The 13,353-nt window shown below is 36.5% G+C and overlaps 1 protein-coding gene across 1 annotated transcript in view; it reads right to left on the bottom strand.

Annotated features, from left to right (window-relative positions):
* pdlim2 (PDZ and LIM domain 2 (mystique)) overlaps positions 1-13,353 on the bottom strand; it is a 102,821-nt gene that overhangs the window by 47,467 nt on the left and 42,001 nt on the right. Inside the window, exons 3-5 of the mRNA XM_067414641.1 lie at positions 13,197-13,348; positions 4,855-4,918; positions 2,022-2,170 (exon numbers count right to left, since the gene is read on the bottom strand). Coding sequence (XP_067270742.1) covers positions 2,022-2,170; positions 4,855-4,918; positions 13,197-13,348 — 365 coding nt within the window. The remainder of the gene's footprint in view (positions 1-2,021; positions 2,171-4,854; positions 4,919-13,196; positions 13,349-13,353) is intronic.

Below are 13,353 nucleotides of genomic sequence, written 5' to 3'. Positions count from 1 at the left end.
ATGATAATGAAATCTAACGATTGCTTATCATGTCAAACCGTGCAAATTATACTTTGTTTTCAAATTGTTAATGTTAACATCAGCATTGTGTGACTACATGTAATGTATATTTGAGCTACCTGTAGTTCAGTTTCCGTCCTCATAGCTAGCAAAAAAAAATTGATATGCATATAGAAAAATGAGAAAAGCACAACAAAGAAAACTCTGTAACTGTATGAATTACGTGAACAAGTGTGCTACTGTTACATAGCCTAAGTGAACCATTGGAATGTCTTACCTATCCAGCTGAAAAAAAAACCCTTTAAAACACAGTTCTCGGCCCCTTTAAAAGCCCCTTTTATCCTTGTTGTCGCATAAGCCCGGTTGAAGTCTTTCGCATTTTACAACGGATGAATCTCCAGTTGTCACTGGTGACTGTCATTCAAACTTTTCTGGGTCCGCCATCAAATTAATAAGTTTAATTATATCAAGTGATGTGAGAGAAGGCGATAGCAAAAATTGCACTGTGTATGCCCGCCTTTAGACATGTACACAATCAAAATTATCTGTAACAATGCAATACTATTACATACAACATGTTTTACTCGCATAAGTGTGTTGCCCCATTCCTGTCGTGTTTAATATAGAATGCACAGCATTTTGTTTTAATCTCAAAATGTCTGCAAATCCAGCTCGATCTGTGTTTGTTTATAAACGAGTCTGCAGTGAAATGAAGCAAACAAAGCACAGCGCAATATCTTGTTGTCTTCGGCATGTTTATTACGATCCATTTAACTCCACAAGTCGGTGGGCGGGGCAGCATTGTTGAGGCAGCATTTCCCCTGTTCTATTACGTCATTGATCAATATATAAAAAGTTTTCTTTGACAAAAAAGGAAGTTTTCAGTTCCGAAACTTACAAGATATTCTTATATCATGATGAACTTTTATATATCAAAGGCTCATGGGAAAGTTGATTTCTTAATTCATCACCCCTTTAAGAAAGCATCTGATCATAGCGATATAGATATGTTTGCACCAGCTTAACAATTTTGTCATCTAGTCAAGTCACGTCATGTTATTTTTTATCACAGTAGCACTTTATACAGCAGATTGCTTTAAAGCCAGGAGCTTTATAGCAATAAATCACAACTGACCATGATGGACTGAACAGGAGAATAACCAGAGAAGAGTTCCACGTCAAAGGATGTGAAGCCCCATGAGCACACTTACTGTACCTTTTACATAATCACCACAGAACAATGGTAGTTTGAAGGCATTTACCAGCTGTTGCATACAATCCTAAAATACAGCATGTTGCAAAAGGCATTTGCTGTGAGAAATGGAAGTCAGGTTCGTGTAGGGCTTTAAATGTACTGTAACTGTAGCAGTCAGGTTAAACAATCTCGGGTATGGGATGTGTTCGGGCTTCAGTTTAAAGCCTGTGCAGACCTCTAGTCAATTCCTCACTGAAATTACACATGCATGCTTTATTCCAAGTCTTCTGAATATATAAGTCATTCGGCCCACTTTTATAGTGTTCCTAGAGCATGAAAAATGTCCACTTTCATTGCAAGTAATAAAGCAGCTTGTACATTCTTCTAAATATCTCTTCTTTTTGTTGTTGCTTTTATTACTAATTTTAGTCATCCAATCTACCAATCAATGGGTGGTATTTTCTTAGCAAACACTTCTGTTATAGAAATACTGTCTCTGTTTGTACAGCTGAATATTTTAAGTAATTAGGGGTACAGTATAAAGCATCAGTCAAGAAAACATCAGCTGTGTTCTGGAACACAATTCCCTAGAATCTTCATGGAACATTAATCCTAATGGAGTCTACATTACGCATGTAATGAAACATATGGCTTCTAAAGTGCTGTCCTTTACATTATTGATAATACTAAAAGACCCCAGTGAGAAAAAAACAGTCTGCTTATTTAAATGTCTATTAGTGGGTGAAGGTACAATAACAAAACTATGCAAGTATGTTACGGTTATAGTAGCAAACCTCAGTACTCTACTAAAGTTGTGCAGTTGTACCTCTTATTTGTGGGTGTGATCCTGCCCCCTTTGCGGTCGGGGCTGGATGGCGGCTCGGGTGAATATGGGCCAGGTGACAGAGATGCTGGGCTGGAGATGGTGTATTCTCTATAGTTCTGGTTCTCATCTCGACTCACCTGCACAGCCTCCTGCACAACCAAAGGGAAAAACACAGATCAGCAACAGATCCTCCTCTTTGGATCAAATAGTTTTGGCTGGTAAACACGGGATATGTTGACCAAATGTAATGTGTAGAGAGCTCAACAATAATGTTTCTGCTGGTCTGGTTGGACTACACCCTAAAATATATATTTTTGAAGCCATAAATAAAACAAAGATTATTAAAGAAAATACAATTCAAGTCTTTTTACTTCCAAATGTCACATTTAATTGAATGTGTTACTTACAGTTTCTTTGTAATTAATTGTGAAATTTACTAGAAAGTGTAGTAGTTTCAGTGTAGTAGATCAGATTTGTACTACCCTGCTAACATTGGCACCAATCAATCAATCAATCAATCAATCAATCAATCAATCAATCAATCAATCAATCAATCATAATGTTTGTGTATGTATTGTGTATGCATGACAGTCGAAAAAAATATATAACAAATGATTAGGTTTTCTGACCCTGGGTCTTCATATCTTGCTCATTGTTAAACCCTCATGTGTGCCTTCTTCACAATGTTTTTTCCTCACAAGTTCTCATGTGGTCTATACGAAAGGACTGAGACTTATGGGGCTCACAATCCTTCTGAACATAGTATCCGTTACAACAGAGACCTGTCAGGAGTCCCCTTTAGCATTTAAAAGACAGGAACTCTGTCTGATTTATAACATTCCCAAGTTCCTTTCACATGTCAAGGATGCAGACATGCAGAATTACTGCTGTACAGAAATGAAAAAAGGGAAATATACACCCAAATGTCTTATTTGAGCTTAACCTGACAAACTATAAATCTTTGATAAGCAGATAGTGGTTCACCTTCTCTTAATGGATACCAGGCATGCTCTAACGCTCCAAATCGGAGAGAACCAAAAACTACGCCTTGGGTCAGCAGTTTAGTAGAGAAGCCTGTAGCAGCAATGGACTAATGTTTTGTACAGGGTATATACAGCAAACCTTAAGTTAAATTCACTACTTTTTAATACCTTTTTTACTACCTTCAGAATATTTTTTAAAACCATCACGACACTGAATTGCAAGTGTTAATCAGCGACCTTTCTATTATTTACACAGATTTTGACATCTATAACATACAAAGAAAAGAATAGATTTAGAATCGACACCAGGAGGAAATCTGTTATAAGTTATCATTCAGACAGTAAAATACATCTCAACATTCACAAAGGTTGGTTTAAGGAGCCTTACTGGATACACATTTGATTTCAATTAATAATTGGTAATTCAGCAATTAAATTATTTAGTGTTTTTTTTTTCCAACAACAAAACCTGAGCCAAATATTACATTTCTATAACTGTGATAAGTTGTTGAAATTAACAAAATACTAAAAACTAGTGCTGTCAATCGATTAAAAACTTTAACCAGATTAATCACACATTTTTTATGTGATTAATCGCAATAAAAAAGAAATGTTTTTGTACATTTTTAATATATTTTTTAATATAATAATTTCACAGTTAATCAAATGAATGTAGAAACAACATAACGACAGTATATTTTAAATACTTGTTTAAATGGCATCTTTTTATGAATGAAGGCCAGTATTACTGATATTAATACAGCAGAACCGATAACGTCCGAGCTTATCGATACAACGGTCTTTCAAAATTCAGCCCCGGGGCCCGTTTAATACCGGGTTTCGGTACCCATCCCTAATTATTAGGCTTCAAAAATATAACAGTTTTTATTTTAAGTAAACTTTAAACAATGCTAACATAAACCCATAATACATGTCATGTTTACTCCTGCCCTTCCTTTCTTAACAGTTAGGAAATATACAGAAATTTAATAAAGTTATAAACTATAAATTAAATAGGTAATCCTTATTAAAGCTACAAAAGTTATTTAGTCAAGAGCAGCGAGTCATTTTCTCTGTTCCCTTTGTTCTTTAACTTTACTGACAGGAAGCTTTATTGGCTGCTGTCCCTTTAAGAGCAGACAGACACGCAGATCTCACTGTTTATGGATGGATCTCGCCTTATTCTCTCACAACTCTTTTTGTTCATTTTAGACTTTATACAAATCATTTAAGATTGCTCTTATGAGGACAGTCGTTGAAGATATGCCTTGAAGCAAGTCTAAAATAAAACGTAAGCCAGCCACTTCTGTTGAGCGCGCAGTGCTCTGAGATGATGCCGAACGAACACTGAATATGACGTCAGCATCAAACATACGTCGAGACGGAGAGGAACGATCTTTGATTATGTGCCCAGATATGCTAAAGCCCATATTTAAACCAACTAAGGCGAACGCAGATAGAATTTCAATCAGAATAGGACGCCTGATGGTCTGAAAAAATAATACCTAATTTGGAAAAAAATAATACCTCTGAGACCACATTTAACACTTTTAATGGCCTTAAATTTGACAATTTTGATTTATCACTTTTTAATACTTTTTAAAACCCTGCGGACACCCTGTTGTAGCAACGATTTGCTACTTCAATACAGCATACACTATCGTTTTCATCAAGGCTGCTTTTATTTAATCAAAAATACAGTAAAAATAGTAATATCGTTTTAATCTCACAAAACTTTCTCATAAATAGAGAAATGTCAGTCATACAGGTTTGGAATGCCATTAGGTTGAGTAAATGACAATGTCAATTTTTGGGTAAACTACCCTTTTGATATTTGATATTTTACTGACCTGGAAGCGGCCAACCAGTTGCTCTGTGATTCCATTGGTCTGACCAGGAGGAGGAGGAGAAGGTCTGTGTGGAAAGATTTAAACATTAATACAAGGCATTTTATTTTAGTATGAAAAGGGGTCAGAGTGTTTTTTAAAACTTCCCCAGACGTTGCTGTAAATCTGGGTAACTTTAAGCATGGTTCTATGAGTACGTTTCTGGACAATCCAGGAGATTCAAGCATGTTTTAGAATTGAAATAGGGTTTGTTGCTTTGATAAAGTTGCTGGACAAACTTAAAACTTGCTTCAAAAGAAAATAAAACCTCAAATTATGCTGTGACTTTTAGGCTATGAAGTCAACAGACTTTGGTACAGACTTAAAGAAAGAGCCACATTAGAATCCCTTTTGGCTTTTTTTTTTTTTAGAAATTTAAAGGTAGTGACATTTTCTTCCTCATCTGGAAAAGCAGACACTTGTACATTTATGCAGAAAGCTGAATGAGCGTTAATACAAGTTGATGAAATTCACCAGAGAAAAGACAACACAGACTTGTTTAAATACATTAGCAGGACTCGTGACCAGGAAGCGCCACATGTCGGAAAATGTTTATTTATCTTAAAATTAATCCCTGGCATATGTTCGCTACAGAAAGCTCTTTATAGCTTCATGAGCAAGGAATGCCACACAAGGGCCTGATTCAGAGCTGGTGATCTACATCTTCAGAAACCATAACCCAGGAAGGCTTTCTTTATTTCTCATGAAGCTACGGTCTGTTTTAGGAAAATATTTTATTTCTTAAAAATGTGGTTATATAAACATAGCTAGTTAAAAAGAAAAGAAAAAGCTCATCAGTTAAGAAAATGGATTCACTCTGGTCACAAATCTGCTTTATTTAAACTATTTCTGCTTCAAAATCTTCAAATCTTCTGCTTTAAATCTTGGTCCAATGTAGATTCTTGACACTCCTGAAACCCACACTTCATTAAGAGTGCTTTAAACAGTCACAGTTGATGCAGACCTAAAGAAATGGAGGAGTCTTTCCATTCCTCTTAATGGGAGGTTTTACTGCGAGATGTCCTAGGAGCGCATCCTCCTATCGACACCAGTAAAAACAAGACATGAACAGCCCTGGCACAGTGGACGCATACATTTTACTCATTTCACTCAATTTCATCCTAATGTCATACTCCCTTTGATTGATTATTTCCTCCTATATGATATTCGATAATCCCCCTTCACCGTTCCTTCTGTCTCTGGAGGTGGTCTGTAGCTGAGATTTGGAAGCATCACATGCAGAAATTGTGTTTTGATGTGTGTGGTGGTGTTTTAAAGGGGACAAACTAAGAAATGCAACTTTTTGGAGAAGATAAAAGTCAGCTTATTAATAAATCCATCAACTCTTTCCCTGCCAGCATTTAAAAAAAAAAAAGTTGCCAGCCACCGCCAGAGTTTTTGACCATTTTCACCAAAATGTAATAGCCCATAGAATATTTAGGTTTATGAATATCTGCAAGCAATATATTAAAAGAAAGAGCTGAACCTCTTCTTTAAAAAAACAAAAACTAATTATATTCTATAAAAAGATTTTATTCTAGCTTCATTTTTTATCAACACTTGTATATGGGTAAGTTTCATAAAAAATAAAATAAATAAAAAACTGCATTCAGATAAGATTCAGAAGGATTATCAAACACAGATCTACTAGATTGAGTCCGTCAACACCCCTAATGACATTTCACTCAGTAACATTATATAGTTCTGATTGATTTATATGTTTAATGTTGATGATCATGTTATTTTTCATATACATCCGCTTACATGTCTTCCTCGCATGTGTTTTGATCAGGAGATTCTATACTCATTTAAAAGATGAGTGATAGCGCCCCTAGCGTCTAACAGTGTAAACACAAAATTCTGTGTTTGGCTGTGAATCGTTTTCTCACAAATAATGTAAAAAATGCTGTGTTTGCCAGGAAAACAGTTAAAAACAGATTAGAATTAAAATCGATTAGATATTGGAGAGGACCACCAATTGAATCAAAGTAGGTGGGCTTTATGTTCACAGAAATTTCTGAAAGTGAATTCCAGCACGATGCTTTAATTAACGGCAGGCCCGAGAAAGCTTTATTCAGGCCATTAAAATTCTGATTTTGGCTGCCTCTGAAACCATATATTAGGCTGCATTCACACTTGTAGTTCGGTTCGTTTGTTTCGTTTGGTCTGGACCAAAAAACAAAACATATAGTCCTGGTCAACTTAACGGTCACACTGGCATTTTTAACAGCGAACCTAAAGTTACCGAACCAAAGGCATAGGGATACGGTCACAACCTTATTGGTCGGTTTTATGACGTAGGAGTTTGCTTACCGAACATTTAAAACAATGCTGTCTGCTGGATTAAACGCGTCAAATCAGCATTGCATTCTGTGACATTACATCCTGTTTTTGGTTCTTTTAAATGTCTTTGGTCCCTGTTGCGTTTATTTATAAATCGAACCGCACCAGAGTTTGTTTGGAAGCTGACCGAGACCCATCTTTTTAGCGGTCTCGGTCCGCTTATTTGGTGCACACCAGGGTTCGGACGACAGCGTTCATATATGCTCAAATGAACCGCACTAACCAAGCAATCGCACCAGGGTTCGTTTTAATCGAACCAAACATGACAAGTGTGAACCTAAGTAGTTCAAGTAAACAGGCTACACTAGAAATCCATGCTCACTGAAGAAGAAAAAACATCACTTTGAATAAAGACTTTTATTAAAAACAATACTCAATGCCTGACCCCACTTCATGTCTCATGCTGCTTAAAAAAAAAAAAAAGGCTATAATCAACATATGAAATAAAATTAAAAAAAACTATTATAGGCTAACATTTAAACATAGCCTAATTAAATAAGGCTATGTTTTCTTTAACCCATGGCCGGCAAAGGCGCCGGCGCATTTTGATGGACATTGTCCTTTATGGCAGCAGATATATCTCACAATACAATATATATTTCTAGCCATACAGATGTGCAAGACATAATTATAAACTATAAATTGTCTACTTTTATTTATGTACACTCAGAAAGATAATTGATTCAGAGAACAGATTATTTTGCATGCAGTTTTTAATTTTAAAAGCATTTCTAAATTCAGTTAATATTTCTAACAAACAAAATTCAAAGCCAAAAAAAAAAAAACGAAAAAAGAAAAGAAGCAATGCAAATCAAACATTGTTCTTTTAGTTTTAATTTAGGCATGGATGACACGTCTATCCTTCCATTAAAAATAAGAGCTATTGCGATGCTGGGATTTACACAAACTTGTAAACATACGTTGCATACTTTTTGGAATTACTTCTCATGACAGGGAAAAAAAACTTTTTAGATGCATAACAGCGGTTAATGGAAACGCCGTCATTTCGCAATCGTTTTTTAATCAACATTTAGCAGCCTAAATATCGCAAAGGTTTTGTACAAATCTGTAATGGAAAAGCAGCTACTGAGAGAGCTGTCCAAACTAATTTAAGTGGATTCAGGCCAACTTTCAAACGTGTTTGACCCATTAATTGAACAGAATATAAGCGTCAAAATGTGGCACTGCACAGTTCAGTTCCAAACTTCTTGAACCCAATGCTGTTAAACTGAATATACTTTTTTTTTTTAAATATCCACATAAACAACAATTGTTCGTCAATATAGATCCCCTTTAATGTAGCAACCCCTGGGCCTCGCACTTCACATTCGCACAGTGCCTCGCGTCCCCCTTGCGACGGGCCTGTTTCCCCCCATTACAAGACAGTGGTTTTATGAGCAGAGACAGACAATCAAGGTGAGAGAACAGGTTGTCCGTACATGAAGCTCTGGCGGAATGGACATACGTGAGCACAAAGCTTTTAAACCCTTGCGTGAAGATGGAATTTTAGCACAAGTATTGGCATGCTTTAAGGTCTAGAATCTAACCATGGAAAACATATTTAAGAATACAAGTAATTAAATAAAACACTTGCATGTTAATTTAGTAGGTTCATTTAAACATTTATGTTGTTAAACTGATTTTAACAACAGCTTTTTTTAAAAATAAAAAATAAAAAGCTTTACACTGACAGTAATTAACGCTGTCAGTGGGGTCACCAAACATAACTGCAAAAATGTGTGTTTTAAAGCAGGTTTTCTGAACAATTCCCAATTTCTTAGTCATCAGTCCTAAGCCAAAGTCTGAGCCAATGTCTGCAAATCCAACATTAGGGTTTAATAATTCATAAATTATTTTTTTAACAATACGTTTAAGTTTTTTTTTTAAACAATTAATAACTTTAAACTACTGGGAAATTTAACCCCGAAATACATTTTAATGTTTATTTTTATTTTGAGATTTTCCAAGAACTACTAATTAATTCAGTAATTTTACAAATGAAAGGTATCGAATCTGATTGTTCTCTTTTCTTCATTTGGAGCTTAAGGACTGCAAACAACTGCTTCACACTGTGCAACACTTAAAATTAAATACAAGAGAGTATTAGTAATACATTAAAACATGACTGAAGCTCTTGTAAAATACTGCACACTGCTCATACACTACTCTGTGTGACAGCATGACTGCACATAAAACTGCCAAACTAAATTTCCCTTATAATCAGCAGTTTAATCTAATCTACATTAGTGTCCATGGTTTCTGAATTTTTTTTAATCGCATCATGGACATGCTGCAGTATAAATAGCACAATATCTAATTGTAGACACATCTACGCTTCACATGCATACAGCGATACCAGCCTTATTCTGTGAAAGCTCAATACTGTTGGGTTGACAGATAAGAGCAAATCAGAAAACAACAATTCTGTTCTAACTGCTTTCACTCTGGTCGATACTCAACGCCTCACTCAAAGAACTTGAGGAAACGCTGATTGAACGGCAAGGCATTGTTACACTGATGTCATTCACTTGTGTGCCCCGTTTAGACCTCAACAAGGTCATCAGCAGTGATTGACTGTCAACATATGAGCCTCAGACGAAAGTTTAGCATGCTACTTTTAAAGAGGACTAAAGCAAAAAGCATCAAAGACTAAAGCAGACTAAAGCATTCTGATTCTCCTGTGCAAAGATCTACTATGAAAGACAAACGCAGCATGGCTAATATGCATAACATTTCCAGCAAAAAGAATTTGCAACTTCTTCCGTATTCCAAAATGATTTCTGGAGCAACTTCTTGACACAAAACATTCATTCTTTGGAAGACGTTGCATCAGTTTCTTAATGCACTACATGTACTTCAGCATTCCGGTCATATTTTCAACTCGCTAGAGATTAAATCATTACATCGAGTCTATATGAGAATGTCACAGAAAAAATGTAGACATAAAACAAGAAAAGGAGAGAGAGGGGAAAAAAAACTACAAAACCACATGAGACGGACATCAAAGGGTCTTCACCAGCTGGTGAGTTAGTGCAGGAGCCATTAATACTAGACTCTGTAAGAGTTATTCATGACCAAGAGATGAAGACCTCCTGACCAGTGTTGGGAGTAACTAACCAACAGCAACAATACTAACTCATTTTCAGTAGCATGAAAATAGCTCAGAAACTGTAGATTTACTAGTAAAAAGAAAATCCCAATGGTGTTCAGGTCTATGTTTTGTGCATGCTTCAGTAGGTGTGCTGATAAACTCTGATTTGCAAGAGGAAACACTTTAGAAACAGCTTAAGGAAACATTCCTGCCAACAATTCTTCAACAATTCCAAGACCCGAGTCAATGTCCCTTCACTATTACATACTCTAGGCAAGTTTTTAGAGGATTGTTCAGAAAACTAAAAGGGGCAAGTAGAGCAGGAAACCTCCATAACTCTGTATCTAAGTATATTAATATGAACTTAGAGGGCAGACACACACCCTCTTCCTTCAATACTGTGGGCTAAAGGATATACACACACACACACACACACACACACACACACACACACACACACACACACACACACACACACACACACAGCTAGAGTGCCATTGTCGGCCCAGTGTTGTTTCTGGCCTGGTCAAAGACATGAGGTCAGAAGGGAAAAATGTACTCACATGGACACAGGGCTCAAAGTGCATGTGTGAGAGAGAGCAAAGGTACATTTGTGGCCAGAACAGTGTTTACTGGAGTCAGTAAGATTACTGAACAACTAGTTGACTAATTGATTTTTAGAAAGTACTGTATAATTAGACTGGTTTGGGGTTCATCTAACCTCAATGTGTTTTAAGGGGTGTTCATGTAAGACGAGCTCTTTAGGAATAGCACAATCATATGGAACGCATTTCTGGTTCCTCCAAACATTCAGTTGTTACTGAATTTCATATGTGACAGTACTGATCAGGCATAATATTAACATACTATTATGTTATTCATACTAATATTAATACTATTATACTATTATGGGACCCCCCCTTTTGCTCACAAAACAGCCCTGACCCGATGCATGGACTCCACTAGACCCCTGAAGGTGTGCTGTGGTATCTGCCACCGAGATGTTAGCAGCAGATCTTTTAAGTTGTGTTTTGTATGTTGCAGGGTGGGGTCTCCATTGAGCGGACTTTTTGTTCAGCAAATCCCACAGATGCTCGATTGGATTGAGATGGATTTGGAGGCCAAGTCAACACCTCAAACTCGTTGTGCTCCTCAACCCATTCCTGAACCATTTTTGTTTTGTGGCAGGGCGCATTATCCTGCTGAAAGAGGCCACAGCCTCCAGGGAAACGGTGTACATGGTCTGCAACAATACTTAGGTAGGAGGTATGTGTCAAAATAATATCCAAATGGATGGCAGGACCCAAGGTTTCCCAGCAGAACATTGCCCAAAGCATCACACTGCTTGGGCCGGCTTGCCTTCTTCCTATAGTGTATCCTGGTGCCATGTGTTCTCCAAGTAAGAGACGTACACGCATCCGTAAAAAAAATGTTTCTAAGGTTCTGACACCTTTCTATCAGAACCTGCATTAACTTAGACAAGCTACTATAGCTCAATGTATCAATGAGCCTTGGCCACCAATGACCCTGTCGCCGTCACTGTTCCTTCCTTGGACCACTTTTGATAAATACTGATAGATACCGGGAACACCCCACAAGAGCTGCAGTTTTGCAGTTTTTAGTATTTCTATGAAAGGAAGAAAGTGCAACGCGCAATACAGCAGAATAAGTCCTGTCTTCAAACTAAAAGGCAATCGGTAAAGTCATCACAGCACTGTAGCTGCTGTTAGAAGCCCTTGTTGCCATAAAGTCAGAGTCCTGAGACGTGTGCTTGGGACTGGACATGCGCACTGGCTGGAACAAACTGAAATGTATACTCTTTTTAACTCTATTCAAGCATAAGAAATAACATTTAGAGATTAATCCCTATTAAAGCTAAAGAAGTTATTCAGTCCAGAAGAGTGATTTTCATTTGTTTTTTATTAACATAAATGACAATCTTTTTAAAAGAAATAACATTTATTGGAAAATTATTGTCAGATATTGTTGGAATTGGGGATATCAAAATGTTAATTTAGCTTTTTTTCAGTTTAACAAATAAAAAATATTTAACAATTAACGCAGCATTCATTTTTATTTGTCATCCTCTGGCTGTGCTAGAGTATACGTTCACGCTATATAAATTAATTTTAGTGCTGTTAAACCATTCAAGCACAATAAGACGCAAAAAAAAAAAACTCAATTCTGTACTGGCGCGCAGTCTGTGAAGTGGCTCTCTGTGAACAAACACCCAAAACATGCACACAGAATGCTGCTTCAGAGAGCATGCCAGAGCCAGTCTTAATTAGCTAAAGCCTTGAATTAACGTAAAGAGTTAGGATGTGTGTGAGCAACCAAATAAACCTGCTTCTGTCTGTCGTTAATGTAAATCAAAGAACAAAAGACAGAGAAAAATCATTAACTGCTCTTGACTGAATAACTTGTGTAGCTTTAATAAGAATTAACCTATATTCAGTTTATAATTTATGCAATGAAGACTATTTAACTATTAAATATGCATAATTACATGCAACTAACTTATTTTAAACTAATTATAGAAAAATGTGTCATTACTTAGTTCATTAAAATATACTGCAAGCCGTTTTTGAGATATCATTATTTCCCCATACAAATAAAGAGGAGTTTTGCATGCCCAAAATAGCTATCAAGAGGCATTGAGAATATTACAATATATGAGTGAACTGACTTTGAGGTCACTTTAAAGTGAAAGATTTCTATATTTCAGAATTAAAATGTCACAACACTCATATTTCATGAACAACCATTATTTCAGACCAGTAATAAAGTACTTGTACACAATACAGACCAGCTGAGAATGTATTGGGGGGGGGGGGGGGGAATTTGTAAATAAAGAAAATAAAGGGACCCTTACCTTTCTACGAGCAGTTGCAGTTGTGTCGTGCAGCTTTTGATTTTGTTTTGTGCCTCTACGTTCAGCATCTCGCCAGTATTGAGTCCATTAATCTCCATGATGATGTCACCAGGCTGAAGACAGGCCGTCTCTGCCTTACTGCCAACGTTCACCTTGG

Source organism: Pseudorasbora parva, chromosome 13 (assembly GCF_024679245.1).
Source record: "Pseudorasbora parva isolate DD20220531a chromosome 13, ASM2467924v1, whole genome shotgun sequence".
NCBI classification, from domain to species: Eukaryota; Metazoa; Chordata; class Actinopteri; order Cypriniformes; family Gobionidae; genus Pseudorasbora; species Pseudorasbora parva.
This window is presented reverse-complemented; position numbering and strand designations above follow the sequence as displayed.